The sequence below is a fragment of the Sorex fumeus genome, unplaced genomic scaffold, assembly GCF_029834395.1.
Source record: "Sorex fumeus unplaced genomic scaffold, SorFum_2.1 ptg000029l, whole genome shotgun sequence".
NCBI lineage: Eukaryota > Metazoa > Chordata > Mammalia > Eulipotyphla > Soricidae > Sorex > Sorex fumeus.
In genome coordinates, this window is record NW_026606086.1 from 19,042,859 (window position 1) to 19,068,413 (window position 25,555).

Genomic DNA, 25,555 nt, shown 5'->3' on the forward strand with positions numbered 1-25,555 from the left:
GGCGCCGTGACGTCAGCGGGGCGGGAGGCGCCGAGACGCGGGGCGGGCCAGAGCGGCCCCGGCCGGCCAGAGCGGCCCCGGCGGGCTCGGCTGCCGCCGCGCGGACACCCGGGCGCCCGCCCGCTGCCTCTCCCGCGGGTCGGGCCGTCCTGCACCACCGCTGCGACCCCGAGGTGAGAGCCGACAGCAGGAGGACGCGCAGGACCTGACGGCTTTGTGAACCACGTTAGAGAAGGATCTTTTATTTTTTATTTATTTTTTTGCTTTTTGGGTCACACCCGGCGATGCTCAGGGGTTACTCCTGGCTCTGCACTCAGGAGTTACTCCTGGCGGTGCTCAGGGGACCATATGGGATGCTGGAAATCGAACCCGGGTTGGCTGCGTGCAAGGCAAACGCCCTACCAGCTGTGCTATTTCTCCAGCCCCAAGAAGGATCTTTTATCAGAAAAAAAAAAAGACTTACAACTGAACGGTTGGAAAGACTAATAGATTTTAGGGGAGGGAAAAAATAATAAATTTTAGCGCCAGGCATGAGCCGTTCCTAGTACGGGTTTGACTCCAGGCACCACATGGGCCTCCAAGTACCTCTGAGCATGGCCTCCACAACAAAAGTATAATCCGGCTTCCACAGGGTCCCCCACACCGCCATGAGTCATCCTGAGTGCAGAGCCAGGAGTGACTCCTGAGCACTGTAGGGTGTGACACACACGTTTGGGAGGGGGCTGGAGATCATAGAGCTTGTAAAGCGCTTGCCTTGCACACACCAACGTGGGTTTGTTCCCCCAGACCCCATATGATCCCCTAGGCCCCCCATCACTGGTCCTTAAGTGCAGAGAAAGGAATAAATCCTGAGCACCACCAGGTATGAGCCCAAAACAAAGTTTTTAAACATTGGAGCAGCTTGAATGGGAACTCCCCAGAGGTGCAAGTAAGTGCAGAGTAAAGTGGACCAGGTGGTCAGGCATCTGAGAGACAGAAACCAAAATCTCAAGCTGGGGAAGCCCAAAGGCACTGACTGAGTCCCCCAGGCCTCCCCACCCACCCACCCCAGTTAAACCCACCATGAAGTGTCAGCTGGGTTGGAAGGATAGCACAACGGGTAGGATGTTTGCCTTGCATGCGGCCGACACAGCCAACCCAGGTTTGATTTCTCCGCCCCTCTCAGAGAGTCCGGCAAGCTACTGAGAGTATCTCGCCCGCACAGCGAAGCCTGGCAAGCTCCCCGTGACGTATTCGATATGCCAAACACAGTAACAAGTGTCACAATGGAGACATTACTGGGGCCGCTCGAGCAAATTGATGAACAAGGGGGGGGGGGGCAGTGACAGTGACAGAAGTGTCAGCTGACATCACCTTATCCACAGGAAGGGTTAGAATCAAAGGTCAGAAAACGTAAGCAGAAGTCACAAAGAAACCAGACCCCTCAACCCCCTGCTGGGAGAGCAGACACATTCCCAGGTAATTACCAGGCAAGAATAACCCTCATCATGCAATAAAGTGTTTAAAAAGATGAGGAGGGCTAGAGCAATAGTATAGCGGGGAGGGTGCTTGCTTTGCAACGTGGCCAACCTGGGTTCAATCCCCGGCATCCCATAAAGTTCCCTGAGCACCAATAGAACTAATTCCAGAGCCAGGAGTAAACCCCAATCACAACCGGGTTTGGCCCCTAAACCCTGTTGGATCTCTACCCTGACTGGTGCCAGGAGTGACTCCTAAACATAGAGCCAAAAGCCCTGAGCACCACTGGGTGTGGCCAAGCCACACAGACACACACCACTAACAATGTCAAATACAAGTGCAAATGTCTTGCTCCTGGACGCTGCCCTCGTGAAAACAAATGGGCAGGGGGCATGGCCCGAATGGACGGTGGCTGCCAGGAGGGATGAATTTCTGGGATAAGAGGCAGACACCAAGACTGACGTGGGGAAGCCTCTGAAAATCTCTCACTAGGCATGGAGGAGGCTGTTTGGTGGTGGATGGGAGTCTTGGGCTGTCCCAGGATTTTGAAGGTGGGGAGGCTGTTCCCAGCCTGTTCTCAGGGGAAAGGGAGTTGAGCTGGTGCAGTCGGGGCAGTTGGTCCCAGTGGCTTGAGGAACATGGAGGCACTTTGAAGAGGTGAGGTCTAGGCAGTGGAGACCCCTAGGCTGGGGGACAGGACAAGCCACACATCAGCCTATCAGAAAATGTCCACGGTTGGGTGACGTAGGACAGTGGGCTAGGTTCTGACTTCCTCACCTAAGGTCCCAGTTTGCAAATGGCTATGGCAGGCCGATACAGGGGCAGGGTCTGGCCAAAGCAGCAATTTCCGTATACTGCTCATTGAAGCACTGGGCTGTGGATATATTGGAATTGTCTGAATTGTGGGGAAGAAATGAGGGCTGAGGACAGCCCAGGACAGAGCACTGTGGTGCTGCCCCCTGGCGGCTGCACGCAGTAGGCGCTCCACCCACAAGCTCAGCCTGTTACTTTTCCCAAGCGCCAACAAGCAAGTTCAGTTGGAAGTAATGATGGGTTTGGTTGATAGGCAACTTGTTTTTGCTTTTGGGGCACATCCGGTGGTGCTCAGATCCACTCCTGGTGGGGCTGAAACCTGGACTGGCTACATGCAAGGCAAGCGCCCTATCCTCTGTACTATCGCTCCAGCCCTCCAGTTCGTGGGAAACTTTTCGTTCTGACGACAAGCAGTTTGTCAGTTTTTTTCTTCTATCTTTAGTGGGTTATCTTTTTTGTTTTGTTTTTTGGCATACTGTACACTAGGAGCTTTACAAGCCCCGGGCTGTGATAAGAATACATTTGTGATTTGAACCAGCTCTCAAATAATTCAGAATGAACTAGTTGGGTTTTGGGGTTTTATTTTGATTTTTTGGGTCATGCCCAGCGATGCTCAGGGGTTACTCCTGGCGGTGCTTAGGAGACCATATGGGATGCTAGGAATCGAACCCTGGTCAGCCACGTGCAAAGCAAATGCCCTACCGGCTGTCCTATCGCTCCGGCCCCTGAACTAGTTGTTTCAGTAGCACTTGGGGTGGGAATTGAGGTCTAGGGGTATAACCCAGGACCCCAAGTTTACGCTATGCCTGGAACCACATTCCGGCCTCCTTCGCTCATGGTTTGTTCTTCCCCTTCTTCCTGGTTGTCTTAGTGGCAGTCATTCATGTGTGCACATGCGGTTGCAAGGCGGCCAAGGACCTTGCCACATGCTCTCCAGAGTCGGGTATTGCTGGCTGCTGTTATCTTTCTGCTGTGCTGCTCAGCACACGTGGCCAGCATAGAGGTTTTGACTTGTCACCTCACTTGCACAACAGGAGCTTCCACAGCTGAGCTACGGTGGCCCCCAGCACTGCACTGCCCAGGGTGGGTTGGCTCTCAAGTCAGCTGACCCCCTACTTGGTGATCACACCTGACCTCTGGAACATGAGGGGTTGCCCACCTCTTCCCAGGAGTGGAGGGAAGTGGAAGGGCTTCCTGACCACTGCCCCTTTTTCTTTCTGCACTCTCAGGACTTGCTCTGAGCTCTGTGCTCAGGAATCACTCCCAGTGGGATTGGGGAACATACGTGGTACCCGGGATTTGAAATGGGATTAGACACAGGCAAGGCAAGTGCCCTAACCCCTGTCCATATGATCTCTCTGGCATCCTAAAATTTCTTTTGAAATTAAAAAGTTATGTGGGGCTGGGGTGATAGCACAGCAGGTAGGGCGTTTGCCTTAAACGCGGCTGACTTGGGTTCGATTCCCAGCATCCCATATGGTCCCCTGAGCACCACCAGGGGTAATTCCTGAGTGCAGAGCCAGGAATAATCCCTGAGCATCACCGGGTGTGACCCCAAAACAAAACAAAAAAATGCCTATTACAGGTGCAATTAATACACTTAAAAACTCGGGGGGGGTTGAAGCTACAGCACAGTGAGTAGGGCGTTTGCCTTGCACACGGCCGAACCAGTTTCAGTTCCTAGCATCCCATATGGTCCCCTGAGCACTGCCAGGGGTAATTCCTGAGTGCAGAGCCAGGAGTAACACCTGAGCATCGCCGGGTGTGATCCAAAAAGGCAAAAAACAACAACAACAACAACAAAAAACTAAGGGGGCTGGAGCGATAGCACAGCAGGGAGGGCATTTGCCCTGCACGCGGCCGACCCGGGTTCAATTCCCAGCACCCCATATGGTCCCCTGAGCACCACCAGGGGTAATTCCTGAGTGCAGAGCCAGGAATAACCCCTAAGCATCGGTGGGTGTGACCCAAAAACAAAACAAAAAAATACAGAACAAAAAAGAAGTGAAAAAAATATGCCTATTGGGGCTGGAGTGATAGCACAGCGGGTAGGGCGTTTGCCTTGCACACGGCCGACCGGGGTTCGATTTCCAGCATCCCATATGGTCCCCTGGGCACCGCCAGGGGTGATTCCTGAGTGCAGAGCCAGGAATAACCCCTGAGCATTGCTAGGTGTGACCCAAAAAGCAAAAAAAATAAAAAAAGCCTATTACAGGTGCAATTAATACACTTGAGGGGTGTATTAATTAATTGTGCAATTAATAAAAACTCGAGGGGGGGGCTGGACCTATAGCACAGTGAGTAGGGCGTTTGCCTTGCACGCGGCCGAACAGGGTTCGGTTCCTAGCATCCCATATGGTCCCCCGAACACCGCTAGGGGTAACTCCTGAGCATCACAGGGTGTGATCCAAAAAGGAAAAAAAAAAAAAAAAAAAAAAAAAAAACCCTCAGGGGGCTGGAGCCAGCACCCCATATGGTCTCCCGAGTACCACCAGGAGTAATTCGAGTGAAAAGCCAGAACCCCTGTGCATCGTTGGGTGTGACCCCCAAAGCAAAGAAAACAAACAAACAAACAAAAAAACTGACTGCTCTGCCTGAGCCCACCTTTTGATGGGATGGGATCGGCCCCAGCCACCTGGCACCAGCCCCACACAGTTCAAGACCCAGAGGGCCCTGCCTCCTGCTCACAGGAACATGCCCAACACCAACCAACCGTGCACACGCCACACCCACCATGTACACCCCCATCACATGGCACACACACAGGAAGCACACCACACACTGTACACAGGAATGTACACCCATGCCACACTCATCAGCACCCTCCTTCCCTGTGCACAAGTCCTGCAGTGTCCCACCCACCCACCCTTGCAGAGGCCCGAGGGAAAAATCCTCCAGACTCCAGCAGGGGGCAGGAGAAGACCAGGATGCAGGAGTGTGTGAGCAGCCCAGGAGCGTATTTAATAAGAAAATCGCCTCTTAAGAAAATATCTTTGTGTGCAGAGTTCGTGCCTGAGCCAAAAATGGGACTCATAGCAGCTTCTCTGGTGAGGAAGACGCAGGACGAACAGATCCCAAGATCCAGAGCGACTAGGCTGTGTCCAGCTGTCCACAAGGCGAGGGCAGCCTCAGCTGCTGTCTCCGTCCCCATCGCTATCCTCCAGGCGGCCAGGGTCCTGCAGAGAGCAGAGGTGAGCTGGGCGAGGGCGCAGCCCAGCCCATACCCAGAACCAGGGACCAGGTGTGTCTGCTCCCCCCCTCTTCCCTCCGCAGAGCAGCCCGGCACAACGGGCAGAGCCAGGGCCTGGGACAAGAAGGGCTGACAGAGGGGTTCGTCCTCTCCCCGGGACTGCAGTGACACAGGAACAGAGACCAACAGGGACAGGGCTGCTCTTGGGGCCAGGCTAGCTCAAGTGACAGAGACACTGTGAGAAGGCCGAGTCCACTCCCAGCAGCATATGCCCAACCAGCACCACTCCCCCTAGCAGCCAGAAGCAGCCCTACAGAGTGGTGATAAACCCGGGTGAGGGGCTATTTCCCCAGCATGCAGCAGACCGGGTATGATTCCCAAGCCCCACCAGGAGTGATCCCCAAGTGCAGAGCCAGTAGGAAGATCCGAGCTGGGTGTGGCCCAGAAACAAAACCACCCAGGAGCTGTCCCAAGACAGCCCGGGGCAGACCCCCCAGGTATCAAGTGCAAATGCTCAGAGAGCCATGCTGGGCCACACCTGTCCACCTCCCAGCCCGACTGTGTGACTGCCTCCTGCCGGCCAGGTTGTCTGGCATGGCCCTTTGCCCTCAGCCCCTGCCTGCTCCCCTGGCCTCCCGTCCGGGGCACGGTGCTGGGGAGCAAGTCCACCCCCATGGCACATGGACCCAGGGACCCCATGAGCCACATTTCCCCTCCTGATGGCAGGCCCAGGCCCGGGAGCCCAGTCATGGGGTTCTTGGCCTCCCATTAACCCACTTTCTCCCCGCGGCCCACCTTGGCCAGGGCTGAGGCGCTGAAGTCATGCACGGGCAGCGTGGCCAGCCACTGGGCCATGGAGCGCTCGTGCCGCTCGGTGCTGACGATGGTGGGGTAGATGTGCTGCTCCTTGAAGGCCGCGGCGCCCGCCTCCTCGCGGGCCCAGTCAAGCGGCTCGTGCAGCCCGTCGCCGCCGAAGCGCTCATTGTACTTCTCGAAGTGCACCCGCTCCAGCACCAGGCCCAGCCCGGGCGCCTTGGGCACATCCACCCGGGCCTCACCCCAGCTGCGCTCCAGGATGCTCTCGGGGGCGTAGCCCTTGACGATGGCCACCACCAGCCCCACCATCTTCCGGATCTGGTGCGTCATGAAGCTCTGCCCCTTGACCTTGATGACCGCGAACTCCATGCCCTCGCGCACGAAGGGCTCCTCGCAGAAGATGTCCAGGATGTAGCGCCGGGCGCTGGGCTCACGGGGCCCCTTCTGCGAGGTGAAGTTGTGGAAGCTGTGGGTGCCCTTGTAGGCAGCCAGCAGCCTGTTAACGTGCTGCAGCGTCTCGGGGCTCAGACGGTACGTCTCGTCCTGGGGGTCGCGGTCCTTGTGGGCAAAGGCGAACGTGGGCAGCATGTACAGGTACGTCCTGGCGTCACACCTGTTCTTGGAGTTGAAGCCACCCGTGACCCTCTTCAGCCCTGGGGAGAGGAGTCGAGTAAGGAGTGGAGTCCAGCTCCTGGCCCCAGGAGCAACCAGTGTCAAGGCCACTCAGACCATGGCCACCGGCCCGGCGAGCACAGCTCCGGGTGGAGCTTCCACAGCTCCTATTGCCACCGCTGTGATGCCCAGGGCTGACCTCTGGCAGGCAAACACTGAGGCGGCCTGGAACAACACCCAGGTGTGCTGGAGGCTCTCCTGAGCAAGGGGGCGCCGCAGCCCCGCCCTGCCACCACCCAGACTGGCCCGGGCCTCTGGTTTTGAGTGAAGGTGAAAAGGCGTGGCGAGAACCATGCAGCGACCTCGTCTGAGACGCATCTGCGGACATGATGGCGGCATACCTACAGAAAGCACTGAAGAGCAGCTCACGCCCTGCGGTGTGGACAGCAGGGGGCGGGGCCCAGAGCTGGCCACAAAGGACCACCTCCTCCTGAGCGTGGCTTACCCAAGATCCGGATGTGAGCCGGGAGGTGCTTGTTGATCTTTTCTAGAATGTCGTCGATGAGCCACACCTTGAGGGATACCACCTGGCCAGCCGCAGACACCCCCTATGAGGAGAGCAGGACAAGCAGGTGGCAGCAGGAACCCGCAGCTGAAGGGAGGACCCGGTGCTCCCCAAGCCTCCTGGATGGGGACGAGGGCAGAGCATGCGCCTCTGACAGCTCCGAAACAGGAAGCCTGGACTGGGGCCATTCCACAGGCAGGAAAGAAAGGCCTCCCTGAGCACCATCAGGCACTGCTGGGCCTAAGCACTGAACTGTCCTGCCCAGAGTTGAGGACGACCAGAAGTGGCCCTCAGGTCCTCTGAGTACCATGTGGGTAACTAAATATCTCCTAAGAGAGAGAGAAAGTTTAAGGCACTTGCCCTGCACACAACCTGGCAGGCTACCGAATGTAGCCAGCCCACACGGCAGAGTATGGCGAACTCCCTGCGGCGTACCCAATATGCCAAATACCAGTAACAATGATGGGTCTCATTCTCCTAACCCTGAAAAAGCCTTGAATATGGCACTTTTTAAAATCTCAGGGCTAGGACGAAGGAGACGTTACTGGGGCCTGCTCGAGGCAATCGACGAACAACAGGATGATCGTGATCGGCCTGCACACAGTCAGTTCTATTGTTAGATCCTGGCACCCCACATGGTCTCCTGGGTCCTGCGAGAACTGATCCCTGTGCACAGGATCAGGAGTAAACCCTAGGCACTGTCAGACATGGCCCCCAAGCACACAAAAATGGACAAAAGGGTCTAAAATGAAACCAACTGTAAGATGTTCTACAAGCCGGGTGCCTGGGACCATGGCACCCTCCCACACGGCAGCCCATCTGTGTTTGAGTCCCATGGCAGGGCCCCAACTGCAGACCCTATGACCCCAACCTGCTTCCTGCCCATTCCTCAGGCAACCTTGGCGCCTGAACCGGACACGCTCCCGGACTGGATTATGAGGACAGAGAACGCAGTGCGCACCCGACTCTGGCTGGGGGCACCCGTGAGAGCCACTGACCTTGTCGGTGCGGGCACAGCGCTGGAAGGACATCTTCTTCATGTCCTGGCCATGGTTCTCCGGGATGCAGCCCGACTGCACCAGCGCGGACACCAGGTCATCTTCGATGGTCTTGAACTGGGAGGAGCCCACGTTCCTCTGAGGAAGAGAGAAAGCAAAAGCTCTCCAGACTACAGGACAGACCCACCCGTGGGGGTGGGGGACCTGCAGAGACCACAGCGGGAGAGAGAGGACACAGTTGACGGGCAGTGGACAGTCACTGGACAGCAAGCCCAACACCCACAAGCATCAGTAACGCCGCCCACAGTCCCATCACACTCCCTTATGGTCTCATGGTCCCCTTACACCACGGGACCCAACCAGAGACAACAGAAGAGGCAGGGTGTTTGCCTTGCAGGGGCCAGCCCACTATCACCTCCAGCACAGTCACTCCCAAGCAGAGCCAGTTACGACCTTAACCCCCACCCCCTTCCCAAAAACACCAAAGCAACAAGCAAGAGTGTGCGGGGAGCAGAGCTCAACGGGTGGGACACAGGCTTTGCACACAGGAGATCCCGTTCAATCTCCAGCACCACGCCGGTCCCCTGGGCAACTCAAAGGAACGACCCCCAAGCACAGAGCCTGGAGGAGCCCAAAACCAAACAGACAAACCAGAACCCCTCAAGCACCCGGGGAAAGACGAGCAGGGGTGAGGCACAAGCTCACCTTCAGCCGCGGCCCAACTTCCCCTCCCATGTGCAGTGCCGGGCATGGGACCCAGAGCTCCCATCTGCGTGGGCCGGGCACCGACCTGTGGGCGCATCCCGAAGCCCCGCACGTCCCGCGCGCGCTCACCTGCATGCCGTGGTAGCCCTTGCCCGAGTAGGCCATGAGCAGCACGATCTTGCGCTTGGGCAGCTTCGGGGCCTGCTCGCCGCCGCTCCGGGGCCTCTTGGCCTGCGGCTGCGGCTCTTCCCAGGTCCGCGCGGCGCGGCCGGCCATGAGCGGCGCCCTGCAAGAGAGCGCGGGAGTGGACGTGGCTCCGCGCGCGCCCGCTAGGGCCGCGAACACCGCGCGCACGGCGGGCACTCGCATGCGCGACCCCACGCCCCGCGGCGCGCCGGGGACCCCCCACTCACGGGGCGGACGAAAGCACCGGCGGGAGGCGGAAGTGCGGCGGCGCGACGGTGGCCGAGCGCGAACAAAACACCCCGCGCGCCGGGGGAGGGGCGGGGCCTGCCGCCGCGCCGCCGCCGGGCCGCACCGCGCAGGCGCGGCTTCTGGCTCGCGTCCCGGGGCTGCACGCGCGCGCCGTCGCTAGCCGCGTAGTGTGTCAACAGTCATCCCGCCCCCGCCGCGCGGGACGTGCGGACCGGCAGGCGCGCGAGGCAGAGGGTAGCCTGTGGCCCGAGGTCACCCGGCCGCTGGCTGTCGCGTCCACTGCTCGGCCCCGCGGGATGGGGATAGGGATGCAGGGACCTGCCCGTCGTCCGGGGACCGCGCGATTGTCCCCGGAAGACCGGCAGGCCCCACAGTACTGTCCGTGCGCGGGAGGAGGCTGCGACCCTCTCCCAAGTCTCTGTTATTGACCGGTCAGTCAGTGGTGACCGGACGAGTGCCCTCACCCACCAGATAATGACAGAGCAGCGTCTGCAGGGGCTGCGTGTCTGGAACCACTTGGCCCCCAGCACCGCTGGGGAGCGACCCTGCACAGGCGTGACCCAAATACCAAAGAAAGCCCGGCCAAGCCAGTGCTAGGAGCGGGGAGGAGAGGAGAGGCCGCCTCACTCGGGCCACCTCCACTACCACAGGACTCTTGCTCTCGAGGAGTCAGTCACCTGCTGTCTGCCCTCTGCCGCAGGTTGGACTTGGGGTCCTGGAGGCGAACTGGAGGAGCACAGCCCTCGGAACGCATGGGGGGGGGGGAAGAACCGAGCCCCACGAACGGGCACTGATGCTGCGAGTCTGTCCTACCTGTGCCCAGTGGCTTCCGTGAGACCCTCACAGCCTTCCTCGGACCTGTCCCACAGCCGCTGAGGGACCCCGCATTTGGGTGCGCTGGGTTCCGCGTTGGGAGTCAAGTGCAAGGCTACCCAACAAAAGGCTGGCATCTTTGGAGGTCAACCAACCAGATACATGACCCCATAATTGCAGATAAATGTTCCCCTTGGACTTTGATGCTATCCTTTTCTGCCATTCCTGCTGCTTTTAACTCAAAAAAGGAGTGGAATTGGGAGAGGGGGCACACACCCACGAGAGCTCAAGCTACTGCTGGCTCTGAGATTTAGGGCTCAATCCTGGCAGAAGCTTGAACCTGGGTCAGCAGCAAACAGGACCCTTTCTTTGTACTATTTCTGTGGCCCTAAAACAGTCCAATTATTGAAAACACAAACCCTATCACATAATCAAAAAACCACAGCCAGTGACAGCACAGAGGTAAGATACTTGCCTTGCACACAGCTGACCTGGGTCCAATTCCCCAGTACTGCATAGGGCCCCCAAGCACAGCCAGTGATTTTGAGCAGAGCCAGGAGTAAGCCCTTGAGCACTGAGTGTGATCCAAAAGCAAAGTAGGAAACACACAAATAATTGGTCCAACAATTTGAACATAGAAATGCCCAAGCCTTAAGGGAGAAGATGCTAGGGTTCACCAGGGAAGCCCAGACACAATATAGGCACCAGGGGGACAGACCACCAGTCCTTGGCACTTGGCACGGTGGGGACAGGCACCGCACAACCTGTGCTGGTTCCTATTCGGCCCATATCCAGCCTGAAGTACACCCCAAGGTGATGGCAAGCACCAACCCCCCCCCGCCCCACCCCCACACACCCCGAAGGCTCTGGGTTAACCAGCAACCTTGGCACGTGCACGCACGTACACACGCGCACACACACCATAACAAGCTCTGGTCTTGCCTAAGCTGGGCCCAGGAAGGTCTTGTGCCCTCAGGACATGGCCTGCTTCACCAGCTGGTGACTGCCCGAGTGAGAACACCACTGACAACTCAGAAGTTTATTTCCGTAAATGGGTATTACACAATTCAACGCAAAAGGGGGAGGAAATCACACAAATTCCTTTCAACACAGACATGAGGGCCCAGGCCCGGCCCTGCCCCCCTGCAGTGCCCAGCCCTGGAATCCAGTTGCTGTAAAGCAATTAATACGACCCCAATCTGCAGCCAGAACAGTCACCGGGCCCAAAAGGCATGTCCCCAGTTTTCTTCCAGCACTGCAAGTGTTGAGGTGTTGCAAACAAACACAGACTGCCCATCTGTGCCGAGAGCCGGGCTCCACGGGCATCTTCTGCACTCTGCAGGGCCATCCGGATGGGCCGAGGAGGCCCCTCAACCTGACTGGCCCCACCATGGCAGCCAGGAGGGCTCAGATGCAGGGAGAGTGGGTGCGAGGTCTCTGGGCCACGCTCCCCGCGCTGCCAGGGTGTTGCCTCCTGAGCCTGCTCTGCTAGCTGTGCAAGACAAAGCCTGACCATGGGCTCCTTTCTAACGTGAGGAGCTGCAGAGAATTAAGACACATCTGAGGAGTAGAGTGTGAGGGACGCCTGTCCCGGGCTGGGGAGCTGCTGCTTCACACAGACTGTCCCAGAGACACCAGAGCCACTGTGTCTGGCGCTCCCAGGCTCTGGCACGCATCCCTAGGATATGGCATGTACACGCAGAGGCAGCCGCTGGCCTGGCGAAAGCCAGTCAAGTCTGCCTGGTAAAGTGCTCGGTGATTCACAAAGCTGGGCGGGTGGGTAGTGTGGGGAAGGAGGGGCCTTTTCCGGGGTGGACCCTGGGCAGGCCTGCGGCTTTGGCTTGAGAAGGCAGCGCTGTCCCAGGGCCCTGTGTGTCCTGGGAGCGGGGCCTGCAGGGCTGGGGAACACCCAGGTGAGCTCACCTACCATGGGAGGTGGCCTGGGGTGCAGTCCTGTGCAAGCCCCCCCAATACCCTGAAGTCCCACTGGCAGAGCCGGGGTCCTTGCCCATCAGCAGAGCTGGTCCTCTGGGCAGTACCCATGCTTCAGGCTTGTCACTTGGAGTCCACCAGCGTGCTGAGCCCACTTCAAGAGCTGGGCACAGGGTCCAAGCCTCCGGGTCAAGCACAGAGGCCAGTCAGTAGGGCCGAGAGTCTCCGCTCAATGCACACCTTGCCTATAGGGGGAAGGCTTGGTCAGTGGGCGCGCACAGGGCACGTCTCACACTCGGCAACATCCCTGCATCAACCCTGGTATGCCCGTATTCCCACACGCCCTCCCCACTCACACTTAGCAATGTTCTCCACATCTGCCTGGTCGCTGAGGATGTGCTGCAGCCCCTCCATGAGCAGCAGGGCCTTGTGGTAGCGCTGGACACAGTCTTCCCGGCGATGGAACATCTCGTCCAGGGCAGCGGACTGCACCTGCAGGGATGAGAGGAAGCTGGCCAGTCCCTAACGGGTCCGCACCACGCACGCGCCGGCACCTGCCTGCACCCCCAAGCCCGACCATCCCCGCACCGTCTGCACAGCGTGGCTGAAGATGAGCTTCTCGGCACTGACGCTCTGGATGCGGTCCAGCAGCCGCTGCTTGTCCAAGAAGAAGCGCTGCAGCCGCAGGCTCAGGCCTTGGCAGGACACCACGCTCGCCTTATACAGCTCGTTCAGCTTCCGCACCACTGCAGGGGGAGCCTGAAGTTCAGGGCACCGGCCTGGCCCCCGCGGCCTCCCCTCTATGCCGTCCTCCCAACCCCGCCGGCATCGCTCACCCTGCTTCACGGTGGACGACAAGCAGAGCTTGCCGGCGCGGATCTGCTCGATGGCCGTGTGCAGGCCCACGGAGAGGAGCTCGGCCACCTTCAAGTACAGCACCAGCTGCTCCGCAAAGCTGCGGGCAGCGGCATGTCAGGGAGCTGGGGCAACAGGGAGCCGGGGCCCATCCCGTCCCTACTGGCCAGCACCTACCCCCACTCGCGGCTCAGCAGGCTGATCTGGTCAGCTACCGCACTCTCCTGCAGCTCCTCGGGACCCCCAGCAGCCTCGCCGGCATTGCCCTTCAAGGCCGCGATCTCCAGGACGTGTTGCACGAAGACGAGGGTGAAGCGCAGCCGGTGCAGGATCTCCGTGTGCTCTTGCTGGGGGAGCAGGAAGCACGTGAGCAGGGGACAGTGCCGGACCCTCGATCCAGCCCGGTCTGCTCCCAAGAAGCCTCACCTCCATGAGGGTCTCCTCGGGGAGGTCGGGGGCCTCAAAAGTCACAGCCCCCTCCAGGTTGGCGGTGACGGGGTCGGCATAGCTGCAGCAGTGACCGGGGCCCTCAGCAGGGGCCTCGCTGCAGGCACCAGGGGCCAGGTGACGGGCAGAGGCGGAGCCGGCTGAGCTGAGGGAGCTGGAGGAGCCCACTGCAGGGGGCCGAGAGGGGAGGTGTGTCCCAGACACGCTGGTGAGGCAGTGTCCTGTGTCCTTCACAGCTGTTCCCCACCCTGACCACCTCGGCCAACACCCAGGCCCCACTCAACCCCCAGGCCCTGCAGCTGGCACTTCAGGGCCCCAAAGGGTAGCACACTCAGCGCCCCAGGCCTCGTGGGCAGCCACTGGGCCTTGGAGGCCTCACCTGAGAACATCCTGGAGCGGGGGCCAGGGGGCGGCGTGGTCCCGCTGGGTGGGGACCCCACCGTGAAGACCACAGGTGAGGGGCTGGCGCCTGCACGAGCAGCTCCCGGGTACAGGCTCCCTCCGAAGCCAGCAGAGGGTGCTGGGGGGCAAGATAAGATATGGGCTTCAGAGCCTGTGGTCACAGTTCCCCACCCCCAGCCCCCCAGCCCAGCCTTCCCGCACCGATCTCCATGGGCTTCTCCTGCAGGCTGTCCGTGCTACCCGAGTCAGGGGCCTGCGCCCCAAATGCAGCCTTCAGGAGCAGGTCGGTGAGGCGGCCGGTGCTAAGGGACCTGCAGACAAGGAAGTCACTGAGCACCCAGAGCCGAGATCTGGCCAAGGGCAAGGACCCTGCTCGTGGCTGCCCACGCTCTGACCCCACGCACCTGCCAAAAGGGCCCTTGGTGTCTTCAGGGGGGCGCAGGCCGGAACCCAGTTGTGGGCCCTGGAAGGGAGCAGCCTCTGAGAGGTCGGGCAGCGTGCGGTTCCGGGGTGGGGCCACCACCACGCCCTGGCGCGCCAGGAGGGCCAGCAGGTTCTGGGAGCTGGGGGTCTTCGGAAAGTCAAAGGCAGGCACAGCCTAGGAAGGGCGGGCAGCGCTGGGTCAGGTGCCAGGTCCATGGCCCTGACAGGTTGGCCAGTGGGAGTCCACGTGGTCAGAGGGCCTGACCTCCAGCACTTGGTGCTGAAGGCCGTGCCACTGCATCAGGGGTCCCAACCCCCCACAGACCCTCTGGACCATCCCCAAAGTGCCCCTTGTCCCACAAGCATCTGTGCGGGTAGGCCGTGTGCAGGGGCCATACCTTAGTGGGGGAGCCCATGATGGGGGGCAGGGGGTTCCGCTGCAGGAAGTCAGGCAGCTTGGGTGAGCCGCGCAGGGGCCGACAGGAAGGCAGTCCGTGAGATGGCTGGGGTGGGCTGGCCTGCGGGGGGCTGAATGCTACCCCCAGTGAGTCGGTGGGAGGCTTGGGTAGCTTGGGGCGGACGACGTGCAGGTCAGTCAGATTGGGGGCGCTGTGCAGACGGCAGCCCAGCCCAGTGGTGCGGGGTGAGTGCTCAGGTGCAGAGGAGCCTGCAAGAACGGGCTGGTCACTGCTGTTCAGGGCTGCGTACCCCTGCCCGCTGACCCCAACCTACCTGCCCGTGGAGACCTGCCAGCCCGATCGGCTGTGTGTGAGGTGGGGGCCTCGCTCCAGCCTGGCTGCTCTGGGATAGTCCCCACTGGGGAAAGGGACCTGAGTCAGAGCCTGGGCAGGGTCCCCTCGCCACAGGAGATGCCCTCCCTTGGAACAGACTCACCTTGTGGGGATGGCGTGTAGGGCCGGCCACCACCCAGAGACAACTTCCGGGTGATAGCAGCTCCGTGCTCAATATGGGCTGGAGGAGACGGGCTGGCCCGAGCGAAGCCCAGGGGGCTGCTGCTGCCTGACCGGCGGATGGCAGAGGACCTAAGGACAGGCCAGTAGAGGTCACGGCACCCACTGAGGAGGGCCATCTGCCCCCAGCCATGGTGCCCATCAGTCTCCCAGGGCAGGCAATGACGCAGGTGAACTCACCGGGGAGGCTGATAGTGGGGAGGAGACTGCAGGTTCTGCTCGATGCGCTGGTAGTTCTGCACCTGGGTGGGCACTGGGATGGGCACAGAGGCACCACACCGACTGCTGCAGAACGGGCCAGCCCGGCTGTGGGGAAGGGGAGGAGCCTGGATATGGGTCCAGTGGAGCCCAGCCACACAGCCCAGGCAAGAGTGGGGCTGGCTACTCCATTCCACCTCAAACCCTGTCCCCGCCACGGGCTCCTACTCAAGACCAGCCATGGAAACACACAGTACATGCAAGGGGCGGGGGGGAGGGAGGGGCGGTGGACGGGACATGAACAGAGACACCTGGAGGGAAGCCTACTCGCCCGCCTGCTCTGCTCACCCGGAGGGGCTGGGGGAGCTGCTGCATGGAGGGGAAGGAGATGGTGTCCGGCCACGGCTCTCCAGACCAGCTGAGGCCACCAGTGAGCTTCTGGGGAGAAAGAACAGGCGGACAGGAGGGCAGGCGGGGTCAGGCGGGGTCAGGCCCTCCAGCTATAGGGCAAGCTGAATTCCCTGGCCCTGAGCAGTGCCACAGCCAACCCCCACAGGGCCTTACCCGCTGCACATCAGGCTGTCTGGCGGCACCTTGGCCCCGGCCACCTCAGCAACCAAGTCACCTGCAGACAGGGAACAGGAAAGCTGGCCCGAACGCCTCTTATTTTTGCCACGGGGATACCCGCCACTGCAGCTGATAGCAACCCTTAATCTCAAGAGACCCCAAGTACCCGTCCTACGACTTCCGGGAACCGCATTTTTTTTTTGGCTTTTTGGGTCACACCCGGCGATGCACAGGGGTTACTCCTGGCTCTGCATTCAGGAATTACTCCTGGCGGTGCTCAGGGGACCATATGGGGTACTGGGAATCAAACCTGGGTCAGCCACGTGCAAGGCAAACGCCCTACCCGCTGTGCTATCTATCACTCCAGCCCCTTCAGGGAACCTTCTAATGGGACCTGAGTCTGCTGGTCCCTCCTTGGCTCTGTGTGACCCACCTGCTCCCCAAAGTGGCAGTGGCCAAGACCACGAGGAGCCAGGGAATCCATCTGCACCCCAACCCGAAGGGAGGGGCCTGTGGGTGCTGACCTGCAAACTGGGCTGGGACCATGACAAAGTCGTCCGTGTCACAGGAAGAGGCTTTGCTGCTGCCACCCGAGTCACGGGAGCCGTGCAGGAAGCCAGCAGCCTCTGCTGGGGATGTGAGTGTCTTCTGCAGCTGCTGCGCCTCCCCAAGGGACTGCAGCCAGAAAGGGGCTCTGCTCAGACCACCTTCCCTAGACCCCAAGTCTCCACCTTTCTGGGGGCCCACATTCCCCAGCCACCCCAGTGCTCCCCACTCCCCATGGCCTGATCTCAGTGGGGATGTGAGGATGAGGCTGCCCTACTGCCCTGAGTGGCCTGAGAGGCATCAGACACTGCAACAAGTCATAACACCGGAGGATGGTGCAGATGGTGTGGGCACAGAGAGAAGAGTCTGTGACTATCTTGGCTCCAGGCCTCAGAAGCAGATGCCTTCTTTCTGCACCCCATGGTCCCATGAGGTCAGGGGTCCAAGCAGGTTCCCCTCAACCCACGGTCCCAGGAGAGCAACTCACTGGAGGCGAGGCCAGGTGTGACGTGGAACTGCTGCTGGAGCTGCTGCCGGAGCCCGAGCTCGGGTAGGACGGTACAGGCACTGGTGGGGCTGCAGGCAGGCCAGGGTGAAGTCCAAGTGTGTGCCCGTGCCAGGGACGACCCACACCCCCCAACCCCCGGCAACCCCAGGGCTTACACTTCTTCACAGCAGCACTGGCATCCAGGAAGGGGTGGTGGAAAAACTCATCTGCGGGAGGAAGCAGGGAAGGCAAGAGAGGTTGGCATCCCGGGGAAGGTTGGTCACCAGCAGAGGTGCTGCTGGGGAATGGCTGTGGCAGGGGCTGGGCCAGGGCTGCCCACACGCACCGAAATCCATGCGGTCTCGGTGGTTGCGCTGCAGCAGGGCCAGGAGCAGTTGCCTCAGCGGGGCGGACGTCTCCCGGGGGATGCTAGGGGCACAGGCACAATGACCAGGTCAACAGCTGCCTGGCGGGGGGCGGGGGGGAGTCGGGGCTAAGGGATAGGACAGGGCCAGTAGGGACCACTCACACAGGGACCAGCGTCTTGTTCTTCTCGTAGAACAGGCGTAGATCCTGAGGGCTGCTGGCCTGCTGGGGACAATGCCATCAGGCGCCTGCTGGCCTAATCCTGACCACCAGTTGAGGCGCACGGGCCCATCCCACCTTGGCCCTCCCATGCCTTCAACCCCTGGGCCAGTCCCTCCTCCCCACTTCCAGGGGACGGCGCCAAGAGAGCTGCACAAGGTGGCCAGAAGGACCGTGGAACCAGAGACATGGCGGCCTCTCTCCCCACAGCTCTGTTGGCTGGAGCACTGGGGCTTCAGATGCAAAACAGTGCTCTGCCTCTGAAAGGAGAAACCCAGGAGCCAAAGAGATGCTCAGTATGAGAACACGTGCAGGAGCCTTGACCTAGCCCTCTCACCGCGGGGAATGACGGCACCCCTCCATCCCCAAAAAGTGAAGACCAGGGCCAGAGAGTGGGCCCTGGGGGTTGAACATGTGCATCCATACGAGACACTCAGCTCAGGCTCACTCCTCAAGCCCAAGTTCTCCCTTAAACACGCATCTCGCTTCCCTGTGTGTCTCTTTGCTCGCTTATTTCCACTCTGGAGAAGCCCGTGTTCTGTCAAACAGGAGCTTCTCCCTCTCCTCTCACAACTTCCTCAAGTTTTAATACAAGCTATCTTGTTTCACAAAAGAGGAGGGGTGGGGGGACCACCCAGCCCACACCCCACTCAGTCCCAGAACAGGCTTGTCCTTATGCTGCCCACTGTGTCCCTGAGGAGTACCCAGAGGCGACCTAACTAGCTGCTCTGCACCTACCCCCACAGCACCCTGCCTGTGCAAAACACAACACAGTCACAGGTGGGCACACCTGCAGACTGGGCACAGAGCCAGAACCCTCCACTGTGTCCTAACTATGGGCTGTACTCCAGAGCTCAGAGTCCTGACAGTCCAGTATGGGTCACACAGCAATGGGTGGGGCTGGAGAAAGGCTGAGTTCCAGCACACAGGAAAGAACCGTCTCACTCACCTGAAAGGGTGCCTTTCCCGTCAGGCACTGGTACACGATGGTGCCAATGCTCCAAAGGTCTGCTTTCCCATCATAGTGCTGGGACATGATGACCTCGGGAGCCTAAGGGACATCAGAGATACAGGTCTGAAACAGCCACATACCACCCATGTCTGCACTGCAATCAGCCCAGCATCCAGCTAGTAGCCAATCAAAACACAAAGCGGGGATGGCATTTGCCTTGCATTGACTGACACTGGTTCAATCCTCAGCAATCCATAAGGTCCCCCAAGCAATGCCAGCAGTAATTCCTGAGTGCAAAGCCAGAAGTAACCCCTAAGCATCACTTACCCAAAAACAAAAATAAAACAAACTAACAACTGAAACACACACTGGCCAGGCCCTGCCAATAAGAGCACTAGCCTGTCAGCTAGCTACCAACCAATCAGAACATACACTTGCCAGGCCCTGCCAATCAGGACATAGGCTTGCAGCTACCAGCCATTCAGAACACACAGCTGCTAGGCCCCTGCCAGCCAGAAAAGTGCCCAGCCAGGCGTCACCCAGTCCACAAGGATATGAACAGAACCAAGGACACGGCCACGAGGCCCATACCTACCATGTACATGGGGGACCCGCAGAGCGTGGCCGCCATCATGTTGCTCTGCAGGTAGCGGGCAAAGCCAAAATCAGCTGCGATGCAAGAGGGAGAAGGTGAGAGGAGGCACCTCCTCCTGCGCCCAGACCCGAGCCCACCCAAGTCAAGCCTCCTGCTGGCCCCACCGATCTTGACGCGGATGTTGTTGGGGTTGGCACGGCGGCCCCCGGGGTTGGACAGCAGGATGTTCTGGGGCTTCAGGTCGCGGTGGATGATGCCTTTGCTGTGCAGCAGCCGCATGGCACCCGCAATCTGCTGCAGGAAGAGCCTGATGGTGTCCTCGCTCAATGTGCGCATGGCTGTAGGGAGATGAGCTCAGGAGACGCCCCGGCCCGGCCCACATCCCCCTCAGCACTGTCCCACTCCTCCGCAGGCAACCCTTCCCCCACCCCATCCCAAATCTTCCCAGTAGGGCCACAGGGCTACCCACTGTAAGTATCTGTAGCCACTCACTGTGCAGGTAGTCAGCCAGGTCCCCGCCGTTACAGTACTGCAGAGAACCAGTGCAGAGTTGTCAGCAGTAGGAGAATCCCCACCACCACCCGGCACCATGCGCTCCCGGTCCCAGGAGGCCCCTCTGAATGGCTCGGCAAGGGTAAAGGGCCTGGTGGGACTCACCTCCATAACCAGGTAGACAGAATTGGCCATTTCCTGCGGGACACAGAAGAAGCATTGACTGTGTAGGACCTTCTGCCTCCAATTTGTTTCTGGGTTTCTGTCTGTTCTTTTTAATAGTTTTTAGGCCACACCCAGCGGAGATCATGGACCACTCATAGCAGACTTGGGGGACCATATGGGGTGCCAGGGTTCAAAACCAAGTCAGCCATGGGCATGGCAAATGCCTTACCCGCGAGACCATTGCTCCAACCCTATTGTCTGTTTTGTTTTTTTGTTTTTAAGTCACACCCAGTCCAGGGTACCATGCAGCACCAGGAATTCACCTTGGTCCCCCACATGCAAAGGACCCCATTCTGAGATTTGGCTCAACAGCAAGGGGGCCTCATGAGGTTTCTGTAGGTTTTGTGGGGGTCTGAGACCCCAACCTAACAGCTGCTTATGCTGCTGGGCAGGGCAGTGCGCAGCAAGAACGGACATAGGCCCTGGAAGACCATGTCGCAGTCAGCAAGCCAGCAGGTCCCGACCACCACTCCCTCTGCAGCCCCAGATTCTTCTGACCTGAAAGGGCATCTCTCTGCTCACCAGGAGCAGGTACCCCAAATGCACCAGGGAGTCCTCAAAGAGGTCATGAATGGGAGAACAACCTGTGCCACCCCACCTGCCTTTCATGGAGTGCCCCCATCCCCAACAGAACCACCTCAGAGGTGGTCTCCGAGTCCACCCGCCTGAGTTCCATCAGAGTACAGAGCAGCCTCACCCTGCCTGCACCCAGCTGCCTGTTCTGGCACAGCTGCACAGAACAGATAGCAGGTTCCTGCAGGCCCACAGGGAAGCACTGTCCATTGGGCAGGGTCTCAGGGACAGTATGACCTGCCCTGCCTACACCCAGCTGCCTGTACAAAGAGCTGAGGTCTTAAAAGAATCAGACACAAGAGAGAAATAATGGGGTGAGAGCGGTAGTACAGCCGGTGGTGCACTTGCTTTGCACGCAGCAGACCCAAGTTTGATCCCCACACCCCATGTGATTCCCTGAACTAGGAGGAATTCCTGACTGTAGAGCCAGAGTTAAGACCTGAGCATCGCTGGACTGGTGTGGCCCCAAAACAAAACAAAACTAAAACATGTAGCGCTGACAACCTGCATCTTATATAAAGTTCCAGAGGACAGATATAAGAGTCAACCACCGCTTGTCAGGCACTTCCCACAACTGCCAAGGCCCTTGGACTAGTCACGGTCAACATCAAGAGGTACAGGTCCTGGGCAGGTGGGGAAGCTCCCCGATGCCCATCTCCAATAGTCGGGGGGTACGGCCGAAGCAGGGGGAAGATGGAGTATGTGCTATTCCCACTGGATATACAGCCAGAGCAAGATGGACTTCAATGCAAGAATGCCATCCAGATGTGGTAACTTGGGGCTGGAGCAATAGCACAGCGGGCCGAGCGTTTGCCTTGCATGCGGCCGACCCGGATTAGATTCCCAGCATCCCATATGGTCCCCCAAGCACCGCCAGGAGTGATTCCTGAGTGCAGAGCCAAGAGTAACCCCTGAGCATCGGCTGGGTGTGACCCAAAAAGAAAAAAAAAAAACACAACCAGATGTGGTGACTTGAGGAGCAGGGAGCAGGAGCAGCCTAGGTGGGTACCATCCAACATGGTCATAAATCCCTTCCTGCAGGCAGGCCTGAGCTCTGCCCTCAGAAGCAACCAGATGGCCTCCGTGACCACCAAGGTGATACTTGGGGGGGAGGGGGGACACTGCCACCCATCCCAGGCCATTCTAGTTAGGTAGGGGAAGCCACAGTGCAGAACGCAGATGGGCACAAGGTTACCAGCTGTTCCTCACATTTCCACCCTCCCAGGCAGGGCAGTGGAAGCTTCTCCTCCACTCACAGGCTCCACAAGGTCTCTGGAGGAGAGGAGGGCACAGGCACCAGAGTGCAAGACTGAGGCAACCAAGTGCACGACGTGGACTGCATAGAGAGAACTGTGCTGCTGGACCACCTACCACTGCAACCACACACCCACCCAGGCACCCCAGACCCACTCCTGTCTGAAAACAAAATGGTGGGTACCATTTCCACTGACAAGACCACATGGGTGAAAACTGCAGGGACGCTCAAGAGGCCACAGTCAGATGGCTACGCACAGCCCCTTGACCTCAGTTCCTTACCAGGGAAGGGAGCAGAAACATGGCCACACTGGGGCTGTCGCAGGACAGCAGGGGACGCCAACGTGGGGGCCCTACATCCTAATGCTTCCCTGGCCACTTTCACAAAAACACTGAGGAGGCTGAGAAGGTAAGACACTTGTCCCCAATGGTCCTGTCTGAGTGTAGATTCTGAGGGACTAAGCCGGCTTAATTCCCAGAGGGGTGAGTCCCTTGCAAACACAGACCAGGAGAGTGAAGGACAGTGAAAACACAATAACACATAACTTTATCCAAGACACAGACATGAGCAAAAGGCTGCGGTGAGGGTCTGTGAATGGGCACGGAGTGTCCAGAGGGCCCAGCCTGTCCCCAGAGTCAGCCCCTACCAGGTCCAGGTCCAAGGGGTGGTGTTGGGGTCAGGTTGCCCCTTTGTCTTTGGGCAACACATCCCCACTTCTGAGTTGCTCCTCCTGGGTGCCAGCCTGGGGAGCGAACACAGCCGGTGGCCCTGTCACACCAGGTATGCGGCCAACAGAGGGGGGAGGGCAGTGAGTACAGGCAACATAGGCTTCCCAGGGACACTGCAGCTCCAGCGGGCTCCAGGTGTGCCACCCTAGACCCGGGCCCGCCCCATGTCACCTCCTGTCACTGCAGGAGGCGTGGCCAGGAGCTTCCCCCTCAGCCAAGGTAAACAGCTTTCAAAACCATTAGTCAGCACTCAAGGACCTGCCGCCGGTCCAGTCCCCACACCAGGCGTACGCGGCACCACCAGAGATTGGTGAGGGCCACGGGCAGGAAAAAAGAGCGGGCAGGAAAAAGCGCGGTACTTCAGGGAAGGAAGCGGCTCCAGCCTTCAACGGGGAGGGGGGCAGTCAGGCTCACGGTGGCGGGAGGCTGGGACGGCCCCAGCAAGAAGACGACTCGCCCCTCCCTCCCATGACGCAAAAGCTGGTAGCCAATGCCAGGGCCCGAGCAGTGTCAACAAACAGGCGCAGCCCAGACAGGTGGGCCGGCGCCCTCCCCAGGCTGCGCTGGGACAGGACTTGAGGTCAGGGCCACTGGGTCAGATACCCCCAGAGTGCCAGGCTAGAGCCAACCTCTTGGCCAGGAGACCGTGACCTGTGGCCCTGCACCCCTTCTGCAGTTAAGCAGAGCAAGGCAGATGGGTTCCCTGGAAGTGGGACCCCCTGAGCCTGGTTTCCAGCACCCAGCCTACCCAAACCTCCCGCGCCAGCCCCCATGTACCTGGAAGTCGTAGAGAGCCACAATGTTCTCATGTTTCAGTTCCTAGGACAGAAACGCAGGCGCCCGTGAGCGTGAGCACGAGAGCCGGATCACAGCCGGCGCTCTGCTCTCCGCCACCAGCGCTCACCTTGAGGATTTTGATTTCCTTCCCCAGAAGCGTTTGGGACTTGGCAAGGTTCTTCTTGTTAATGCACTTGACGGCGACCTCCAGGTCATGCTTCTAGAAAGCAAGTGCAGCCGAGCTCAGGGGCTGGGAGCCGGCAGGCACCCCGGGGTGTCCCCCAAGCTGGCAGAGCATCTGGCGGCTCAGGAGGTGAGGGGGCCTGGAAATTAGAAGTTCCAGAGCCCAGGGGAAGGGTCAGGCTCCGTTCCTAGTGTGACTCCCTGGGAGGAGTCGGGTGAGGGGATCCCCCGGAGGACCCAAGTGAGGACCAGAGTGCGGGATTCAAGGCAAGAGCCCAGTAAGGATCGAAGGTGAGGCCTGCGGAAATCCCGGGGAGGAGGTCCACGAAGGACCCCAAAGGAGATTCTGGGAAGACCCCAGAGCAGAACCCTGGGAAGAGATCAGGGAGATCTGAGGAGGACCCTGGAGATCTGGGAAGGAGGTGAAAGGAAGACCCCAGCAGAGAGCCCGGGAGCAAGCCTCGGTGAGGAGACCCGGTGAGGGGACCCGGTGAGGACACCCATGGGGGGAGACCCGGTGAGGGGACCCGGTGAGGAGACCCGGAGGCAGCGCCGGGCCCGCGCCTCACCTCGCGGTGGCGCCCCTTGAAGACCACCGCGAAGGCGCCGTGGCCGATGAGGTCCTTGCGCGAGAACTCGAACTTGCCCACGGCCTCCAGGCCGCCGCGGGGCTCCATGGCGGGCTCAGGCGGGGCGCGGGGCCGACGGCCCGGGGCGCATGGCGGGGGCCCGGCTCGGCCCGGCCCGGTCCCGCCCGGCTCCGACCTCGGCTCCGGCCGGGCCTCGCTCGGCTGCCACCGATCCCGCTCGGCTGTGACCCGGCCCGGCTCGGCCCGCGCCGAGTTCCAGCTCCGGCCCGGCTCCACTCGGCCGCGATCCCGGCCCCGGCCGCGGTCCCGACCCGGGCTCCGGCTCCGATCACGACCCCGACCCCGGCCCGGCTCCGGCTCCGGCTCCGGCCCGGGCTCCGGCGGGGAAACAAAAGAGCGGCGGCCGCCGGGCCCCGGAGCCTGAGACGCCGGCGCACGCGCAGTGCGCACGGGGCGGGACCTGGAGACCGACGGGGCGGGGCCTGCGACCGGGCGGGAGGGGCGGGGCTGCGGTCGGAGGGGCGGGGCCTGAGGCCGGGGAGGCGGGGCCTCGTCATCCCGGGCCTGGCTGGGCAATCAGCCCCGTGACTCAAACCCCTCACTTAAGATTTTTATTTTGTTCCTTTGGTTTGGTTGAGGGGCCACACCCGCCGGCTCTGCATTCAGGAATTACTCCTGGTGGTGCTGGGGGACCATAGAGATGCCGGGACTAGAACCAGGGTCTGCCACATGCAAGAAAAGCATCCTATCTGCTCTGCTGTCCTTTGGGCTCTCATTTGCAAATTTGCCTGCTCTCTTGCACCATCTTTGCTCAATGAGGGTATTTGTTTCCACAAAAAACACTCCTGGGAGTTTGGTAGGGCAAGCCAGAGTAATGGCACAGAGGGTAGAGTGCTTGCCTTGCATGTAGGCTACGGGGTTTGATCCTTGGCCTCTCAAGCCTGCAGGAGTGATTCATGAATGCAGAGCCAGGAGTAAACCCCAGAACATTGCCAGGTGTGACCTCAAAACTAAACAACTACAACAAAACACACCAAGGCAGGGGGGAGGCTGGAGAGAGCATAGTGGCGAAGCCACAAGTAGTCCCCAGAGCCATTCAGGAGTGAGCCCTGAACACAACTGGGTGGCCCAAAATAACCAAAACAAACAAACAAACAAACAAACAGAACACTCCTGATCCCTGAGTTACCCCTGGCCAGACCATGACTAGTGCAGAGACCTTAGTCCTGACCTTGGTCTGAAAGCCTGGCTTAAGCAGCGGCACAGGGGTCTCAGCAGAGAGGTTGAGGTTTGCTCTCCCAATTTTAAGGGTGTCGTATGTGCTTTTCAAATAGTTAGAAACTAATTTTCACAAGAACTTAGCCCCC

The 25,555-nt window shown here is 59.9% G+C and overlaps 2 protein-coding genes across 2 annotated transcripts; both read right to left on the reverse strand.

Moving 5' to 3' along the window:
- Nucleotides 1-5,209: 5,209 nt before the first annotated feature.
- On the reverse strand, nt 5,210-9,586 carry PUS1 (pseudouridine synthase 1). Its single transcript, XM_056115559.1, has 5 exons — nt 9,287-9,586; nt 8,453-8,590; nt 7,395-7,497; nt 6,257-6,930; nt 5,210-5,447 (listed from the first exon to the last, which is right to left on the reverse strand). Exons 1-5 carry the CDS (start codon nt 9,524-9,526, stop codon nt 5,400-5,402), a joined length of 1,203 nt encoding a protein of 400 aa, XP_055971534.1. The 5' UTR covers nt 9,527-9,586; the 3' UTR covers nt 5,210-5,399.
- A 1,843-nt stretch (nt 9,587-11,429) lies between these two features.
- On the reverse strand, nt 11,430-24,609 carry ULK1 (unc-51 like autophagy activating kinase 1). The gene is made up of 28 exons (XM_056115517.1): nt 24,168-24,609; nt 23,543-23,635; nt 23,416-23,457; nt 20,023-20,055; nt 19,858-19,894; nt 19,530-19,703; nt 19,366-19,439; nt 18,768-18,869; nt 17,763-17,821; nt 17,580-17,662; nt 17,410-17,460; nt 17,234-17,322; nt 16,725-16,875; nt 16,198-16,258; nt 15,982-16,071; nt 15,616-15,741; nt 15,359-15,507; nt 15,197-15,280; nt 14,863-15,131; nt 14,446-14,639; nt 14,243-14,352; nt 14,019-14,159; nt 13,619-13,806; nt 13,370-13,539; nt 13,174-13,292; nt 12,926-13,083; nt 12,694-12,829; nt 11,430-12,582 (listed from the first exon to the last, which is right to left on the reverse strand). Exons 1-28 carry the CDS (start codon nt 24,273-24,275, stop codon nt 12,527-12,529), a joined length of 3,147 nt encoding a protein of 1,048 aa, XP_055971492.1. The 5' UTR covers nt 24,276-24,609; the 3' UTR covers nt 11,430-12,526.
- Nucleotides 24,610-25,555: the final 946 nt, after the last annotated feature.